Source organism: Onychostruthus taczanowskii, unplaced genomic scaffold (genome assembly GCF_017590055.1).
Source record: "Onychostruthus taczanowskii isolate IOZ18803 unplaced genomic scaffold, ASM1759005v1 scaffold247, whole genome shotgun sequence".
Lineage (NCBI taxonomy): Eukaryota > Metazoa > Chordata > Aves > Passeriformes > Passeridae > Onychostruthus > Onychostruthus taczanowskii.
The window spans coordinates 162,506-182,677 of NW_024499763.1; the positions used below are offsets into that span (position 1 = coordinate 162,506).

At 36.3% G+C, this 20,172-nt stretch overlaps 1 protein-coding gene across 8 annotated transcripts in view; it reads left to right on the top strand.

The window, feature by feature from the left end:
* The window catches only part of GOLGA4 (golgin A4), a 73,249-nt gene that overhangs the window by 31,774 nt on the left and 21,303 nt on the right, over positions 1-20,172 (top strand). For all 8 annotated transcript variants that reach the window (XR_005952820.1, XM_041406306.1, XM_041406302.1 and 5 more), the window contains 8 exons: positions 63-250; positions 1,205-1,288; positions 2,087-2,234; positions 8,874-9,052; positions 10,058-10,189; positions 12,283-12,438; positions 15,001-19,076; positions 19,774-19,895. Coding sequence is in view for 7 of the 8 variants with exons in the window: in XM_041406306.1 (XP_041262240.1) it covers positions 63-250; positions 1,205-1,288; positions 2,087-2,234; positions 8,874-9,052; positions 10,058-10,189; positions 12,283-12,438; positions 15,001-19,076; positions 19,774-19,895 (5,085 nt within the window). In the remaining variant the exon portion in view is untranslated. The remainder of the gene's footprint in view (positions 1-62; positions 251-1,204; positions 1,289-2,086; positions 2,235-8,873; positions 9,053-10,057; positions 10,190-12,282; positions 12,439-15,000; positions 19,077-19,773; positions 19,896-20,172) is intronic.

The following is a 20,172-nucleotide window of genomic DNA, read 5'->3' on the forward strand; positions in this document are numbered from 1 at the left end:
GAATGCAGATCTGCATTTTGAAAATGTCATGCATATGGTAATGTTGGTATGTTGTCTTATAGAGAGTAATGAAGATTCTGTTAAAACACTGGAAACTCTTAATCAGAGGGTGAAGCGCCAAGAGAACTTGCTGCAACGTTGTAAGGAGACTATTCGGTCACATAAGGAGTGCTGTGCCCAATTAACCAGCGAGAAAGAGGCACTTCAAGAACAGCTGGAAGAGAGGCTTCAGGAGCTGGAAAAAATGAAGGTATGGAAAATTCTCTTAGCTTTATGGGTAACCATGAAAATACAGTAATAACCTTCAGTATTTCCGAAATTTATTGATAGGGCAGACCATAAAACAAACTGTCCCTGTACTTTTTTGGAGATAAAGGTTCAAAACCTGGAATTAATACACTCAAGAATGGTGAAGTAGGGTATGAAAACTTACTGTATAAATAATCAGAATGATATTAGAAATAAGTAGTTGTGGGAAATTGGGGTGAGAAAAAAACTGTTTTAGCACAGAAGACAGAAGGTAAAGTGAGAAAAGTGGAGAAGAGCTAAACCTTTAAGACATAGGGAATGAGGCATTAATTATGTAAATTAAGAGAAAGAAAGTGAAGGCAGGACAGTGATCACAATATAGTGAACATAAGTGCAATCCCAAAACTAATAAATTAATACTTTGCACAATTTTCCTTTTAAGGCCATTAATGCTGAGTGTGGAGCGTAAGTAAGGTGGCTAATAGTAATGAAATCTGAATATGTGCTAAGTATAGCTGTACTTAACTTTAGTTACGAGATCAGATTCCTGTCTCTGTCTTCATCTCTAGCCTGGTTTGAAAAAGCTCTGAAAGACTTGAGTGTTTGAATGACATTTTCTAGAACACAGCTAGTAACAAATGATTGATATTGCATTGCTGAGACCCTCTTGTAAACCAAGGTGCAGAGAATAGAGCAGAAATCTTAGACATATTTCTTGTTTTACTTTACCAACTCAGACCTCCATGTGTGGAAGCTCTAACAAAGCCTTCAGATCTCTGAATTATTACAGAAGCCATAAAGGCAGCCTACCTCTGGAAGACGTAAAAGTAATTTAAAACTGCCCACTTCAGTTTCCCTTTATTGTGTTCTGTGTTCTTCCTCCAATGCATAGTGCAGGGTCAGAGCCAAAGCTAAGCTGTTTATCAACCAACTTGTGACTGGGATCTTTTTTTAGGACCTTCACATGGCTGAGAAGACTAAACTGATTACACAGCTACGTGATGCAAAGAATTTGATTGAACAGCTAGAACAAGACAAGGTAAACAAAGCTGTAGGTTTTGATGAAGATTGTTTAAAACATAAAATATCTAGCTCTTGGTATTAGAAACTGGTTTTAGTGGTCTGATGGTTTCATCTATGTTTTAATAAACAAGTAATTTATGCTACTTAAGAATATTGTATATATATCATAAGATATGTCTGTTAAATTATACTTAATACTGCAATGTGACGTTATATAGGATGAAGCAGATGAGCTAAATACATTCTTGATGCCAATTCTAAAACAAAGAAACCCCAAACACAAATGAAGATGAGATGCAATTAAATTAATTTTAAAATAACCAGTAAAGTAATTGTGCTTTCGACAGACAATAAGGAGTTTCTCAGGTTTTCACTCCTTAAAAGTTTTTTAATCACAGTCTTGGTACCTGGAGTAACTTCTGGTGGTGTCATAAGCAACATGACTAATATTGTATGGTGTATTTTCGAATGAGAAGTACGGACTCCACAATGCTTTTAGTTTGGGATTGTTTACAGAATACGTGTTTCAAAGAAAAGTGTCTGTACTAGAAGGAGGAAGCTTTTGGATGGTCTGTGTTTGCTGGAGTTCTTTTCACCACTAGATAAATTTGGATACTCTTAAAAATAGTCCCTATTCTTATCTTCTTTTTGCAAGCATTTTCTGTGTTCTGACATAGAAAAATCCTATGATCTCTGGTCTCATAATAAGAGACTACAGTTTATTCCTGGCAAGGATTGTGCCCTGGCTTGAAATTGTTTCAGGTATATGTCCTATTTATTTGCTAGCTTTTTATCACAAGGATTTTTTCCATAGGGCATGGTAATTGCAGAGACAAAGCGGCAAATGCATGAAACATTGGAAACGAAGGAGGAGGAGGTAGCCCAACTGCGTGCTCGAATCAAACAAATAACTACAAAAGGCGAGGAATTAAAAGAGCAGAAAGAAAAATCTGAAAAAGCTGGTAAGAATATACCTAGATTATTTGCTTTCACATTTGTACATCAGAAAGCTTCAGTGTGGTCTTTTTCTACAGTTGTTTTTGGAATGGATATTAAGAGATGCTCTTTTTTCTGTTCTACACATCACCTGTGGTATCTTCACTACTACTATCATTATCTGCACTTATGGACAGCAGAGTTTAGGGATGCTTTTGACTGATTTATCTGTTACCAATAAAACTGGATTTAGGAAAGAAACTTCTGAGAAGCAACTGTACTTCCTTGTTTGTATGGGAAAAAATTGATGGAGTCTTCTTCTGGTCTAACTTAAGAAAAAAAACTTGCAACTACCTATAAATTGTCATTGTAATGCCACCAGGAATTCACATAGAAAACATAGCAGTGAGTGTATAAGAGTTTGTGAAGGAGTAAAAGTGTTATAACCATAGTAAGCATTTTCTTTCAATTATTTTAATGTAAATATTTCTGATTTAAGTGAAATGGCAGTGATGATTCCTTTTGCCTCAGGCTTGTAACAGAGGAGCATTTATGTAAATGTTATATGATGTAGTTTGCTTTTTATGGAAATTAGGTAACATTATGTGTGCTTGGAGTTCTAGTTTTGCACGAAATGAAGTTTAACCATTGTGTTTTACACAGTGAAATTGTTTCATACTACATCAGAATTCTCTTAGAATAATTTAATTTGTTCTCATGGGCATGTAAAGAAGCTCACTCTTTAGGCAGAAGCTCAGGTGTTACTTTGAAGAAAATATTACACATACTTTCTCTAAAAAGCAATGAAGAGTTCAAACAATGCAGTTCATAGTGGTTTATTTTAAATCTATATAGATTTAGATTAGAACTTGGAATTTTAAAGATTAATTTGGATAGATCATTCTGCTGTAATGCAGAAAACCAGCTGGAACATTGTCTTGTGAATGTAACAAACACTTTCATTAGATGCCTTCCTCTCCTACCCTTTCAAGGTTGCATGTGTCTTTTTAGTTCTGAAAATTCATACTTTAGAAGTCAGTCAGTCCTACTAAAGTTGTATTTTGTTTGGTACTGGGAGACTAGGAAGCTCTTCGTGATTAAAAAAAAGAAGGTGAAGAATCTTTTAATACTTCTGTAGATATGAAGTTATTATCACAGTTGTATGCAATAGTGTTTCTTGAGGCAGGAGAAACAATTATGAATTATTAATGTACTATCCACACATGCTAATTAATACAGTAATTTCTTCAAGTTTGGCCAGAAGCTGAAATCAGGTTAGAAATTCTGTAGACAACTGCAAAACTTTCTGTTGTAATGAGAAGTAATTTAATTTGAATGAATGTTGTATTGAGTACACTACGCTTTTCGAGGGGAAGATTTGTGTGTTAAATGTGCTCTTTTTTAAACAAAAATTTTAAGTACTTTGGTTGATTTTACAGTGCATAAGTATCAACTTTACCTTTGAGTACATTTATATATTGTAGTATTTTAAGCATGCACATATGTTTGTTGGAACCCTTGGAAAATTAGTTAAGACTGCTTTTAAGATGGAATTGTATGGTGACCTTTATTAGATTTTTCTATTACATCCTGGGCTTAATGCATTCCAAAAGTATTGTAATCTACAGTGTTGGTGTGGTTCAATACAGTTGAACTAAATTATTTGAGAAACTACCTTGCATACCAGGAGAGCCTGAAATTGCTTTTTAGGCCTCAGCCTTTGAGTTGTAATGGTTTTATGAATTGGTCAATTTCATGTATTTGAGGTCAACATTTAAAGTTCTAGTTTTTGGATAGTTAATATAAGGTGACTTTCACAGAACCACAGAATTGGTAAGGTTGGAATGGACCACAGTGTGTCATCTGGTCCAACCTCCCTGCTCTGCTAGGGTCATCGTAGACCACGTGGCACAGAACTGCATCTAGACTGTTAAATTCTAGACATCTTTTTCTATATAATGGTTTAGTGAAGAACTGAAACAATGGAGTGAAGTAGAAATGTTCATTTCATTTATGTTATAGTAAAATAATGATAAGCATAATACACTTGAAATTTACTTTTGTAGTGCTGCATGGAGACTAAAAAGTGGTATAGTTTTCCCTATCATCTTGCCTACCGTTACATCTCTGGCATTTTTCTTTGTAAATCAGGACTTTAGTGAATTGCTCCAGAGTTTGATTTAATGTGAATACATTTTTGTGCAATGAAATCATGAAAAGATATGTCTGCTTATTTTTTGTTGTGTACAGAACAGTATAAACTGTAATTTGGTCTCCCCAGTTATGTTCTTTTTGTAGTTAGAGGTACATTATGTTGAAATCTCTCAGAGCTTCTTGTTTTTGTGCATCCACACATGCCAATAAGTGAATCATGGTGCCTTTCCCCAAGCCTTGTATGAACAGGACTGGGGTAAGGGCACTGGTTTTTTTACATCACACTTTGGGTACTTGAACTGGTTTCTAAAAAGTAAATCCTGTGCTTCTCAGGCACTTCTACTTGAGGTAACTGCAGCACATTTCTTTTTTTACTGCAACAAGGATCTTTTTAATATTTGTAAATTTCCAGCTAAACTTAAGTTTTTTCCTCTTGAGATGACCTAGCGTAAGTACTTTCTGACTTGTCAGGATGCAGATACTGACTTACTAATAGTCTATGAGCAAACAAAGTCTTTAGAAAGCAAATCTTATTTGTAGGCAGCTTTTCTTTTGCAAGCTTAATTTAACATATGCTTTGCACCTTTCTTCAGTGAAAAAAAAAAAGGCTTGGACTGTGCATTTAAAATCCTGCCTAGATGCAAAAATTAGCTATAGGAATGATTTCAACCTTTTTTTTTTTCCAAAATTTGCACTTGATACCTGCTCTCAGCCCTCAGAAATTGAACGTGAATCCCTCCTTTACCAGCCAGTTTACAAAGCTGGTTTGCTTCCTTCCCAACGTTTAGCACCAGGAGGCACTCTAGGCAAAGAGAAAAGGTGTGCAGCACCACAGAGGAAACCAGAAGGCTTTGCAGTGCAAAGTGTTACTCTGGGTGGGAGGGGCAAGGTGAAGGGAACCGAGACTGGTACTTTGGAGTGGTGTAGGTAAAGTAGTCAACTGTCCACCACATGTTGTGTAACAAAAAAAGGTTTGCAAACCTTGCACTCCTTAAACTCTGCTCAGACTAATTTTTTGTGACTTACCTACTGCACAGTTTTCAGTTTGTCTGGCTTTGTCACATGAATGGCATTTTGCAAGACGAACCTGAGACTCTGTTGGTGTGCTTGTTTCTACTTCTGATTTGCTCATGTGCCTTTGTGAGACTTCATTCAACCAGTACTTGGTTGAAAGATCTTCCCTGAACAGAGTTCTGCAGGCTGGAGAAGAATGCAGAGGCAGTGCCTTTACTCTACATTCAGAGTAGGTATATTTAAATAAAAACATGGACTTTATTTCATGTTTTGATACAAAGAATTAGAATCTCTCAAAGATTAAAAGTAACAGTGATAGTAGAAACCACATTCTGTCTGCTTGATGATAGTTTAGCCCTCTGCTGGTTTGAAACTTGATTGTATCCAGCTACACTAGAATTAACTACTTTGATTGAAAATACTGTGTTTTGCTTAAGGGCTAAATGTGCCTGAGATGCATATAATTTAACTTTTAGAGATCCAGCTGTGTTTTTGTGAAGTATTGCTTCTTTGTGCTTTCATACCCTCTTGGCTTTTTAACTATCAGCTTTTGTCTAGTTTTTGTATTAGTATCCTGCTTGTGATTATGGTGATGCAACTTTTGTACTGCATGTTTCTCAGCAATTCCATATCAGTAGTCAATCCTGTTGTGAACCTGGATCTTCTCTTTGGCTGATCTGTGGGCTATGGCAAATGTATTCTCTTTCCTTTTGCAGAAGGAAAGAGAATACAAATGAAAATAAATGAAAATTAAAATAACATTATCTCAAATGAAAATAGCATATATGATGCTCAGAACAAGAATCAGAAATTGTGTATGGAAAAGTGAAATAACTCAATGTTCTACTTGCAGGCTTTAGTTTCCAGCTATACTTGGCAAAGGTCCACAGGGTGGGGTGGATTTTTGTTTTGTTTTATATTTTTGTTTGCTTGTTTGGTTCGGCTTTTGTTTGGTTTTGAAAAAATATGATGCTGTAATACTGAATGACTTTGCCAGTTTTGCTTGGCTTGCTTTTATTAGGACTGAGGGGAGCATCAGGGAAGTCATTACCATTATCCAAACACAGTTTTGCATTATTCTGCAGTATTCATAATCAATTTCTGCCTGGTGTCGCAAGGGGGGAGAACTTGAGTCCTGTAGATGGCACGTGGCAAAATGCCTTCATAGGGCTGTGAAGAACTGCAAAATAAGGAACAATAAGCCTCGTGCATGCTTATATTACATTTTAGATTGTTTCTGCTTGAAATAATCTCTAGTGATCTTAATTTTTTGTAATAGTTTTAGCATTTAAGCAGAACCAGAAGTGGAAGAGTGGATACAGTGGTCTGCTTTGGTATTGCCAGGACCAATAACAACCCCATTTTGCCTTAAAACATGATTGTTGCTGTAAGTAGTCAGAAAAAGGCTTCCTCAAAAACCAAGAAAATTCCATAGAAGGTCAGAATTTGGGTGAATCCAATTTTATGGAATTAAGTTACATGAAAACATATTTGCAGCGCTGCCTCAAAAGTATAGACTGTGGTTAAAATCTTCAGTTTTTGATGTTGTAATGGAATGTGGAATGGAAATTATTGCTCGCTTCTCAAATACATGCTTGAATGTTATTAAAGATAATTTCAAAAAAAGCAAAGATTGCAATAGCTGCTGTGCTATTATATTGCCTTAAGCAATGCCTACTAACTAATGATGAATCAATAAAACTAGAGATGTGAGAGTCTATTATGATTTTCTTTTGGGAACAGAATTTATTGGAAAAAAGCTTAGCATACTAAATAACACTTCAGAAGTTTGGTTTTTTTTCCTGTTTCCTTGCAAAATAAAGTCCAAGTAGTCCAGGGTATAATAGAATAATATACTTTTAGAGGCTTGTGCTCTGATAAATTACAGTTTTGATATTGGCATTGTGATTTTGAATTTTACAGAGGTAATTGCCAAAATTCTGTTCTGCTAAATGCTAACTTAGTAGTAGGATGTTCTGAGACTGAATTTTTCTATTATGCTGCAGGGGGTTTCTGTCATGGTGGGCGGAGATGGTAGAGTGCTGCAGCCTTCCCAGAGAAGCGTCTTTAAGAGGACGTCCTGGGTGTACAGGCACGTCTGGCTCTTGCCAAGTGATTTCAGCTCTTGGGTGATTTCAGCAATGAGTGACGCTGAAGGAAGGGACAGAGTCTTCGTATGGGGTTGCACAGAGGGTGTTTATTGAGCTCCTACTGTGAAGGGTTCCAGGGATAAAGAAGTCCTTTAGTCAGAGAGAGCAGGGGTTTATATAGGGATAGCAAGGTGTGGGGCAGAAGATCAGGATGAATGAGATGAGGGTACAGGGGCGGAACAAAGGGGAAGGGCCAATGGGATACGTAGAATCAACATACGACAACAATGCATTCTGGGGAAGGCTTTTTTCCTCCATGACCAGAGGTTGTTTAAGGGCTGTCTCTCCAGGGGTGCGTGGTAAGCTTTTCCGCAGCTGGATTACCGTCCTCCACAGTTTCCCACATTTGTGATCCATTCAGGAAAAGAGATTTCCCTAACAGTGATTGAACTCTAGTCTTCTATAATTCTGTATAGACTCTTACATCAGTGGTAGTGAGTTTTAGGGGTATTGAATAAATAAACATGTTCACAATACTGGAATTTATTTGCTTTCTTTTTATATCTAAATTATCATCTGTGAAGTGAATAAAGCATGTTAGAATACTTCTTCTTAGCATGAGATGAAGCTGTAGAATTATTGCTTCTGTTTTGTAAATTAAAATGTGTTTCAAGTGGATTTGTGCATCCTGAGCAACAGTAAATAAATCTCAACACTGCAGCTTGAGTGTTCTTTTGAAACAACTTACTTTGAAACTATTCAAGTTTTCTAGGAGCAATTCTTAACTTTTAATTTTTTTATTTTTACATTTTATTTGTGAAGTTAGAAGTGCCAGACAGTCAGCTCCTACACTGATAGAAGTGTACATTAAATGTAAATAGTGAGATAATGAAATTAGCAAAGCCATCTCTGTGGACTCTAAAACGCAGTTTAAAGAAACGATTCTCTGGGTTTTGCAGTTTGGAATTACTCTTAGATATATAAAGTGCCTGATATTATTGGTATTCTATTCAGCAGAAACTCTCCATGACCCACTAATAACTGACTTGCATAGTAGTCATTCTTGTTTTGTTTCTGTCTGCTTGTTTTAGTGTGAATTACGTTTCTTTGTGCAGCTATTTTCCACTTCTTCAAAGTTTACTCAGCAGGTATAGGCAGAAGAGGAGTGTTATAGTTCATTCACTAATATGGTTTATGTATTTTATAGTGATTTTAGGCAAAGAAATAGAAGCTACGGGATGTACTGGAAGAAATTCACATCTATTTGTCAGTTCTGTTTGCTTTCTAGAAAATAAGCATATGAATTCTTGATGAATTCCTTAGTTCATTCTTCTCTTTTTGTGAAATTTTTCTATCAAAATATATAGATATTTCTCAATTATCATATACATTTTTCTTTCTTCACAGCTTTTGAAGAGCTTGAGAAGGCTGTAAGTATTGCCCAAAAGACAGAGGAAGCCCGGAAAAAACTGCAAATAGAAATGGAGGAAAAAATTAAAGCAGTAGAAAAGGCAAGTGAAGAAGAGAGAGTAAATCTTCAGCGAGAATTAACCAGAGCAAAACAAGAGGTGGTTGAGATTATGAAGGTAAAAACTTTATTGCAGTTAAGCCATTGTTGTAAAATATATCAGTACGACAGAACTCTGTTATAACTCTGTTATATGTTAATAAAACCCATAAAAATTATTTTCTGTGATTAAAGATTTACTTAATGAAAAACAGATGAAGTTTTTGCTTCAGCAGTTTAAATCAGTTCATTAATGGCATGTAAAAATAAATAGTACTACTCTTTGCTTCACAGTATTTAATAAAATTGTTTATGAGAAGTATACTTGAGACTTTAAACAGAGACAAGAAGGCATTAATGGCAGGAAGCTCACACATCTCCACCAGGACCTTGGGTTTTAATCACTTTTAATTTTTGATCCTTATCCTAGCTGAGTATGTGCAAATGTTTAAGAACTTGTTGCCATATTGTTTGTGAGTTAAAAGTTTCTATAATTTGCTACATATGATGTATTTAGATAGGAATTGCTGGAACACTTCACATGCCTTGCAAAGCTGTAAATTTGAACACTGAACAAAAGTTACAGTTCTTGTAATGACATTCACGATGGTACTAATTTTTGTAAGAGAATACACTGATGCTTTAAAGTGACCACTGACATGCTTTACATTATTCTTAAATAAAGCATGTATGTAGGTTGTAGGTAACTGTCACCACTTGACTTTCTGGCTCATAAAATAAGAATACTGTGAAGGCTACAAAAAAGTTCCTTTTCCAATGTATTATCTTGTTTGAACTGAAAACACCACGTTTGCCTTAGAAGAAGAGTCTTTAGAAACTGTGGTGTTTCCTTTAGTACAATTATGAAAGACTTGAGAAGGAAGATGGATAACTTCAAGCTTGAAAGTAAGAACTGTCAGCACTTAATATTAAGCATTACAAGTGATCATAACTTATTCAAAGGGAGCAAAGAGATGGTTCCAGTTTCTTCTGTCTGTCTGCACTATTTTCGTATTAAGGAAAAATAGAAAGTGTTTTGTTAGTTAATATATTGAAATCAGTTTTTTCTGATTTTGATTCACAGAAATCTTCAGAGGAACGAGTTGCTGAACTAGAAAAAATGCATAAAAAAGAACTGGCTACCAAAGATCAGGAGTTAAATGAGAGATTACAGGCTCAAGAAAAGGTATTTCAGGAGAAGATGAAGGCAGCTCTTGTAAGTAAACCTAAAATGCATAAAAAGATATTTCTCTAAGTGTGAGTTGATTAGAAGTGAGGATTAGAAGTCTTGAGTTGACACTGTTCCACAGTGAGAGTCCTCCAGTGCTCAAAGGAGTGCTTTCCAAAAGTCAAGTAGCTCAGAGACTTCAGCAAGATGAAAAGAAAGCAGCTGCAATGATCCAGACGGAGTAACGATAACTTATCACAGTCAGTCCTCAGTAACAGCTGTATCTTGTGGAAACTATTTATTTTTTGATTTTTTTTTTAGACTTGCTTTTTTAATATCTTTCTATGTATCACTGGCAGTCAGGCCAAGGAACTAGAGTAAAAGAAATACAAAAAATAAGGCTGTTTGAAAAGTGTTTGTATAGTTATGTCTGGTTGTATTGTGTTATGTGAACAGGGTTAACTATTCATAGTGTTTGACATCAGAAAAATAATTTTCTTAGAGATCAAACTGGGAAGAATTGTTGGAAGTCTTTGCACTTTTTCATGAACTGTAATCCACTATAGATAATTATGTAATTTTGCCTAAATATTGATATATATGTAACATATCTGTATATATATAATCTGTATATAGCTGTTACAAATAGTGTATTGGTTTTTGTGCCCCTCCATGACGGATAGTGACTAGAACTGAGAGACTTTGACAGCCCTGTCCTGAGTAAATTTTTCTACCTGTTTCATGGGTTACTTCCTTAATTGTAAGAAACAAGCTTAAAAATATCTTAGCAGTGGAATCAAGTGAGAACAGACTTTATTCCTGTCTTGGTTTACAAGACGGGTGTCTGCTATGGAAGGCAGAAGAAGCCCCCTTGGAATGGAGAATGTAAAACCCCTCCCTCCGAATTTTTAGAATCATGAAATTAAGGGGCTCTTAGGCAAAGATATGGGAATAGGAATAACAGTTCGTTACTAGTACATATATTAAAACAAACAAACAACAACAGCTTGGGCATTAACAACAAACAGAACCAGGGAGCAAGTGACAGCCTTTTGGCTGTGGCACTTTCCCCTTTGGTGTCATTACAGTCACAGCTGGCAGGGGTGCTGTTGGCTCCCGGTGGACAGGGTAGGTGCGATGATTCCCCCATGGCCACCGGCCACGGGGGAAATCCTCGCTTTCGTCTTCATCACATGTCCCGCCATTCCCTCCAACCGCCCAGTATCCTAAAACTCTTAACAGACCAGGACAGGTCTGGTATAGTACTGGTGTGGAGTTCACTTTCCTGTGCTGGAATTACGGAGTAATTCTCTGGCCAAAAATAGTTATGACTCACCCCTCTTCCTGTGTTTTCTTTATCCAGCCTCCTGTTGTCTGTGGGCTTCAGCCTGCGACCACCGGTGGCTCTGGGAGTGTCCAATAGACTCCGCCAAATTTATGGCATGGGCGCACCTCTTTTTAAAAACTCCTAGCTACACTGGGGCGAAGTGTTTATTGTAGGGAGAGCCCCCAAAAATTGTGAGAAGTGGCTACTCACTTTTCATAAATTTAGAAAGTTTATTTAAGCCTTATCAAAAATACAACAGAAGACTGAATAGAGAAAATGTTATTGCACCAGGAGCAAAGGATTTTCACCACCATGTGCTCACCCACACAATGGAGGTTTTGCCTTTTAACCCTTTAGCCCCTCCCACAATTCTGTCTATCGACTCCTTCTTCACTGTCCAGTGATGGAGTTTACTTCCTCAAATCCTGATTGGAGGGCAGATGTCGCCATAGTAACAGGCTGACCCTCCCAAATGTCCCAACCCTGGCTGTCTCTTGATTAGCAACACAGGGGGTAAAACATAACTATAAATCTATAAACTTTTCTTAGCCTATGTACATGATATTTGTCTGTTAATTGTGAGAGCCAATCATCACATTACTCATCTATCACAAGGGGTTTCCAAGAAAAAAAAGAAGTGATTTATTGCAGTTATGTTTTCACAAATTGAATACAAACTCCATTTGTTTTTGTGTAGAAAATAAAGGTGGTAAGTGTATGACTCCTATCAACTTGAAAATATCCTATCACAATGTTCTTGAAGGTGTGATGACTATGTTTATAGTTTATTGTTTAGTTGTACTTCTTCATGCAGGAAAAAAATCAGAGTGAGTGCTTAAAAGTCCTTCAAGAGCGAGAGCAGCAAGAATCTCTAGCCTTAGAAGAATTAGAGCTGCAAAAGAAAGCCATACAGTCTGAGTGTGACAAAAAAGTTGAGAAGATGCATCAAGAAGTAGAGGCTTGTAGAACTGTGAGTAAAGATTCCAAAAGACTAAGCATTTATAAGTATGTGTTTAACTGTGACAAGTTTACAAATGATGATTTGTTGTGCTTGGGTTTTGTGGGATTAAAGTGACAAAAGTTTACTATATTGCCATGCTATTCTGCAGCCCCTAGTTTTTTATTTTTTTTAAGATTAGGTGGTATGATGCCTTCAGAGGCTGCTCTGGAACAGAGGCTAGACAGAGCTAAGGGAATAAAGTAGGTATTTATTAAAAGTCCTTAAAAGGATACACCTTTGGCAGTACAAGAGCCTGGCCAGGGCCACTCTCAAGATGTACTCAAAATGGTCACAAGGTTTCACACTTTTATCGATTTGCACATTGGGGTTAATTGTCCACGTACAGCTTCAGATTATGAAGTCCCATCCATCTTGTTTTCTCTCTTCAGTCCACTGTTGTTTATGCTTTTTTGGCCTGAAACTTGTAATGGTTGTCCTTGGTCTCCAGCTGGAAAAGGATTGTTTTGTCTACCTGCTCTGTGAAGAGAGCTTACTAACACTTAACATGAATCTCAAAGCTACACACCTAGGCAGCACAGAATCTGAAAAATATGTAAGCTAAAACTTAAGGCATCAGCAAAATACAGAAATACATTCGCTTTATAGCATTTTGTGGGCTGTGAATTTGTATCCATTTATTTATTTTTTAGGTATGTTATAAGGAGGAGTTACATTTCAGGCTGTTTAATTTCTGGGTACTGCTACCTTACAAATGCTTACAAGGATACTTTAGTTAGTGTTACAAACGAGTGTTTGAGATCACTTAAAAAAATCAACAGCAAGAGTATCAGTGAAAACCAGATTTAATATCAACCAACAGCACAACAAAGTTCGTTGGCAAGATTCAGTCTGCTACTTACAGGACAGTTAAAGCACACTAAGGAAAAACAAGCAACAACAAAACCAAACAAAATCCAGACAATCAAACAGAAATGAACTGAGAACTATCTAGAGGATGTGGGTGGGTGTGTGTGTGTTTAGGTGCTTGTGATAAAAGGACAGTGAGAGCACAGATGAAAAGGAATACAGCCTAAAAGTTTAACAGCACTCAAATTTAAGAGTACTTTTACTTAAATTATACCTTAAACCTAACAATTTAACAAAGGAATAACACTTAACTTATACCTAACTCAACTTACAACCTTACCTTAACAATTTAAGAGAGGAATAACATTTAACAGCATTTAACCTATAAGTTAAAATTAGCAACTTAGCAAAGAAAACACTTAGCAGCATTCCACGTAGTTTATAACTCAATGACTTAACCTTACTACAGGTCTAACTTACGTACATACCTAGGGTGCTTAAAAATCTAAGAAAGCAGCATTTCTCCTAGCTTTGCTATAGCATATGCTGATGTGCATGCACACAGACATGAACAGTTAGTGCCCCTTGAAAGTAAGTGAATTACTCACTTCAGATGCCTTTGCACCTCCCCAGCGAGTGAAGGGTTGAACCTCGAGGAGTGAGGATGTTGGCCCAGTATTTGTAATTTTTTTTGTCGATCCTCCAAGTACAGAAATCTTGAGAGTGCGCTAGTTCTGACTAGTCACTTAGAGGGAGATTGCTGTTTGCAGCCTGCTGTGGTCCAGGAGAGCTCAAAGGGTCCCATTTTGGAGGGCTGTTTACAGGATTGCTAGAGAGTGGGCTTCAGTCATAACAATGTTTCATCCTGGTCACAGTTGTGTTGGTACTTTCTTTGAAAGCCTGAGAACAGGGATGTTATGCCATTCAGGCAAGAAAAATCGTTTCCAGTGCTGTTTGTAAGGAAAACCTGAGCTTGTTAGACAGCAGCAGTCCCTGGTAGTAGACAGGGTTTTTGATGAGCTTGGGAAGAGCTGTGTCCAGTTACTGTTTTTTAAAAGGCCAAGGCCTAACAAGCATTTCTCAGATATCAGTGCAGCCTGTAAGGAGGGGGGAGTGCACCACCACTGTAAGCAAAAGGATTTGCTTAGATTTTTGAAGTGTCCTTTGCTTTATGTAATGAGTAAGACTGTATTTTCTGCTAATGCAAGTTTGTACATTGTTCCACCACTCCCAGATACTTGTTTAAAAGTTTTGCGTAAAGAAACGTAAAGCTTTACAGCAGCATTTCTACAGGAGGTAGAATTATAATAAATCAGTAGACATGTATAAAATTCCACAATACTATTGTAAATTCCCTATATTTTTCATCCTATATGTTGGTACTTTAGTTTAAGAAGAAAATGTGAACATACCTCTCATAAATAAACATACCTCTCATAAATATCATTACTTACTTTATTTGAATTAGTTACATTATTTTCAATTTTTTGTATTTATTTTCACTGCAGTGAGATAGGGAGTTTTTTATTAATTAGCTAACTCTCCGTAATGGAAGCAAAAATGAGAACAAACCAGATGAATGAAAGGTTTATTGAAGAAGTTGACATTCACTGAAAATAAAGGAATAAGTAACCAGTAGTTATGTGAACCTGGTTCACATTTAAAAATAAATCAAATTTTTTACCTTTTGAATATTCATTTTCTTTTAAAACTGTATTCTAACAGAGGATTCTTGAACTGGAAAGCTCTCTTGCAAAGTATTTGCAAGATGACAGAAAGCAGTCAGAGGAATTAAATACTCTCATAGAGTCTGAAAAATCCCAGCACAGTAAGGAAATCAGTGATATGGTTGAAAAACACTATAAAGAACTGGAGAATGTGAAACAGCAGCAAGAAAAGCTTTGGACAGAAAAACTTGAAATTTTAAAGCAACAACAAATAATTGAAATAGAAAAAATAAGAGAGAAACAACAAGAAGAGATACAAACCATTTTGAAAGAGAAAGAAACAATTTTCTGTGCACACATAGAAGAGATGAATGAAAGAACATTAGAAAAACTTGATGTGAAACAAACAGAATTAGAAGCACTGTCTTCTGAGCTATCAGAAGCACTAAAAATACGTCATGATTTAGAGCAAGAGCTCTCAGAAATAAATAGTAAAGTGCATGAAGCTAAGCAAGAATTGAAAGGAAAGTTGGAAGAAGAGAGGAAACGGCACAATGAAGTGATTGAAACAATGTTAAAAGAGCATGAAATGTCTATTCAAGGTGTTGAGAAGGTACTCAAAGAGGAACTCAACAAGCTCAAACAATCACTGGAGGAGAAGGACAGACATTTGGAGGAGTTAAAGGCACATGAACGGAAAATGAAGGAATCTGCAGAAAGATCTGAAGCTGAACTTGTCCAAGTGTCTGCAAAGTTAGAGGAGCAAAGAAGTGAAAATATATGGAAAGTAACCACTGTAACACAGCAGTATGAATGTCAACTGAAGGACCTACAAAGAAAGGCTGATGAGATGAAGAGAAGTCTGACTGAGAAGGAAAATGAAATGGAGCACATGAAGAAGTTACAGAACAAGCAAGTGGAAGAGCTTAAACAGAAACTGTTAGCTGCAGAGAAGAGAATTAGTGCTTTACAAGGAGAGTATGAAAGTAAACTGAAATGTCAGGAGAAGAAAGTGGAGAAAATGAAACAGAAATCAAAAGATATGCAGGAAACTTTCAAAAATAAACTTGCTGAGCAGGAAGCTAAACTAAAAAAAGAGCTTGAAAACAAGCAGTTGGAATTCAGTCAGAAAGAGAGTGAATTCAATACTAAAATTTTGGAAATGGCTCATGCCAGCTCATCTGGAATCAATGCAGTGTCAAAACTGGAGTCTAATCAGATAGAGCAACTAGACAGTCTTGCTGAGGACCACAAAAGGAAATCGGAAGGAGTAATCCTAAGTTGGGAAGAGAAACTTAATCAGCAGATTGAAGAACTTAAGGAACAACATGCTGTGGAACTGCAAGAGAAAGTGCAGGAAGTTGGAGACCTGAAACAGAAGCTTTTCATCTTCAGTGCTGAAAAGGAGGACTCCAGAACAGAAATAATCCAACTGAAGGAAGAACGCGTGAAAAGGGAGGAATGCCTGAAGGAGTTGCAAGAACAGCTAAGGCAGTCAATGGCTAAGGTGAATGCTTTGTCACATAAGGAAAGTGACATGAAAACACAGTTGAAAAAATTGGAAAGTGATCTTAAACAGTCCCTGAAACAGCAAACAGGACTTCAAGAGCAACTCAGTAAGCAGAAAGCAGTTGAAGAGAAGGACAAAGCCACAATTACTGAGCTGACTGATATACTGAAAACCCTTGAAGAAAAACTCCAAACTGTGCAATCTTCTCAGTATAAAGATAATGAAAATTATGACAAAAAATTAGAGACAATTAAGCTAAAAGAAACAGAGTTTAAAAGGTTGTCAGGAGAACTTACAGCCCAGTTAGATGCTTGGAAGAGTGCTGAAGCTTCATTGCAAACTAAAGGTAATGAATTAATTGAAAAATGTAGTGAAAAAATTGGCATAATAACATGTAAAATTGCAGACTGTGAGCGCCAAACTGCAAAGGTTAAAGAAGCAATATTAATCAAAACAAGTAAGATAACTGAACTAGAAGCTCAACTTAGGGAAATAACGGAGCATCATTTTGCTGCTACTACTTCTTTGCAAAAGTCAATGCAAGAACTGCAGAAGAAGGACAATTTAATTATGTCCATGAGAGCTGACATTGCAGGGCTTGTAATAGAAAATAAACAATTGCAGAAAGAGAGAGGACATCAGCAGCAAGAAGCATCAGAGAAAGAAACTTGCATAACACAGCTGAGGAAAGAGTTATCTGAAAATATCAATGCTGTCACATCAATGAGGGAAGAACTCCAGGAAAAACAGTCTGAAGTGTCTGCTCTCAACAAAACAGTTACTGACCTTAATGTTAGACTTGAAAGCACAGTAAGTTTAACAGAGAAGGAAGCAGCCATATCTCTGTTAAGCAAACAACATCAAGAGGATCAAATGCAGTTGTTAAATCAAGTAGAAGAGTTATCATCCAGAGCTGAGATGCTGAGTCAAGAAAAAGCATCAGCTTTTGATCAGATAGATCACTGCACAGCCCAGCTGTCAGAGTGGAAGATGAAAGAACAAACCAGGTTTACACAAAATCATGATACTATCAAAGATTTGCAGAGCAAACTTGAATTAAGCAGTACTGAAGCCAGTAAAAAAGATGAAGAGCTAAATAAACTGAAGGAACAGCTGACTAAACAAGGCAGGAATCTTGATAGTTTAAAAAGTGAATTGGAACAAAAGCAAAACAGGAGGGAAAAGGAAGAAAATGAGTTAACCTCAAAGTTAAAAAAACAAGCAGCAAAAATTGCTGAACTAGAAAAAAACATTGCTCAGAAAACCTTAGAAAATGATTCCTTGGTGGAAGAACTTAAAAAGTGTAATGAACAAAAAAACACTGAGAAAAAAGAAATAGTTTGGCAACTCCATCAGGCAGAGAAGGTGGCTTTTGAAAAGGAGAATAGATTTAAGAAGGCTGAAGAAAAAGTGCTTAATCTTGAGAAGCAAATAGGTTCACTGAAAGCTGATTTTGAAGCAAAAGAAAAGGAATTTGGTCAAATTAAGTCAGTGATACTTAAAAGGAAAGAGGAAGAACTGAAAGAATTAGAAGAGAGACTGAATGCAGAGAACAGCACTAAGCTGGCTGATCTGAAAATGAAGGCGGAGCAAAAAATAGGTTCTATTAGAAAGCAATTACTGTCTCAGATGGAAGAAAAGGAACAGCAATTTAAGCAAGATAGGTCAGACCAGTTAAGAAAGTTGGAGCAGAAATTACAGGAGAGAGAAGCAAAAATTGAGTCCTTAGAAGAAAAAATTAACTCAACAAGAGATTCCACAGAATTAGAGAAGGAGATGCTGGAAAAAGTAGAGAGTGTAAAAGCTGCTGTAGAACAAGAAAAAAATAACTTACTTGAGAGTGTCCAACAGACATACAAAGAGAAAATGCAGGTGTTACAGAAGAGCTTAACAGAAAAAGATGCATTATTACAGAAGTATGAGAAAGAACAACGAGAGAGTAATGACTGTCATCTAGAACTGCAAAACAAACAGAAAGAACTCATTAAAAAACTAGAATGTATTGAGAAGAGCCATCAGGAAGAGCAGGTTAGGACCAAAAGTCTCAGGAGAGAACTTGACGAGCAAGTCAAAAAATATTCATTGTTAGCGGATGAGCATGCATGTTGTGGCAGTGTTTTAGCAAGCAGTAGGGAAGAATTGAAAGTTAAAGAACAAAAATATCTTGATATGGAGAATATAATTGGAGACTTACAGAAAAAAATGCAGGAAAAGGAGGCACTCAGTCAGTCTTTAGAACAGAAGATAAAAGAGTTGGGAAATAATATAGTGAAGAAAAATGAAGTTCTTAAGATTGAGATGGAAGATACGACCTCAAGATATGAAAAAAAGCTAAAATGTCTGCAGCAACAGTTGGGTGAAAAAAATGACAGTATGAAAGCTTTTGAGGAAAATGCTGAAGAAAAGTCCAGATCTGTTTTGGAGCTGCAGAAGTTACTAGCTGATATGCAGAACCAGCAGAAGGACTTAGAGACTAAACTGGAAGAGACTGAAGGCGAGAAACAGAAACTATGCAAAGAGGTGAATAATCTTCAAAAAGACATACGTACTTTGCGAAAGGAACATCAGCAAGAGCTTGACATAGTAAAGAAGGAGTCATTAGAGGAAATGGAGCAAAAAATCAGGTAAATTCTTTGTTCCTGTCTGTATTACCATTTCTGTATTTTATCTCTAGCCACTAAAACCTCAAGAATACTTTTCTAAATCTCAGTTTACAACAAGGAAATTATGACTGATGTTTTCCTTTAATTGTTCTAAATAGACTTAGAGAATCAGAAAGAAAAGAGGTTTGACATTTGGCAGAGTAATACCATTTCTGATATGTTTCAGTGATGGTAATTTACAACATTGCTGAAGCATATAATATAGTTCTATTTTTCTCAAACAGGAAACAAAGTTTATTAAAACTTAGTGCTGAGAGTTTCATGTTGAGTTGAGATCAATAATTGTTCATACATACTGCACAAAATGTGGTGTACTGCTTAGCACTTCTAATAGTTTTTCAAGCCATTCTAAAAATTCCCTAAAATTTCTTTTTATGACATTCTCTTCTTCCAGTTCTTCAACTACCTCAGCAAAAACTCCATATCTTTGGAGGGGTCAATTCTGGGTTGTTTTTAAATGAAACACCTATGCCTACCAGGTGAATTAGATAGGGGAGGAAGATAATGCCTCCGTGAATCACAGAATTCATATAATTCAAAAGCATCCTCTCCTAAAATAGTTCTCAGGAAATTCCCAGATCTCCTATCTTGCCTTGTGTTTTCACACACTATTTAAACGTTATATTTCCTTGCTGTATGTTTTGACATTTTTGTACAGATGTGAACAAGAAGACATTGAGTTAAAGCACAACTCCATCTTAAAGCAGTTAATAAGAGAGTTCAATACTCAGCTGGCTCAAAAAGAGAGAGAATTGGAAACAGCAGTAAAAGAGGCAATCAGTAAGTACAATATTAATATAACTGTAATCAGTAGAATAGTCAGAGAACTGAATCTTCAGTTATTGTTTTTTTGGGGGAGGGATTATACCTGTGACTGTGATAAACACAACATGTGTTTTATGAGTGTCTAGAGAACTTAGGGAAATAACTTGTCTTGCTTAGGAAGTAACTTAAATATTTATTGTAGTACAATTATGAAAATGCATACATAGCTGTTCTGCAGGATGAGTCTTTGATCTAGCACTCTTTACATCTGCCATGGCAAGAGTTAACCATG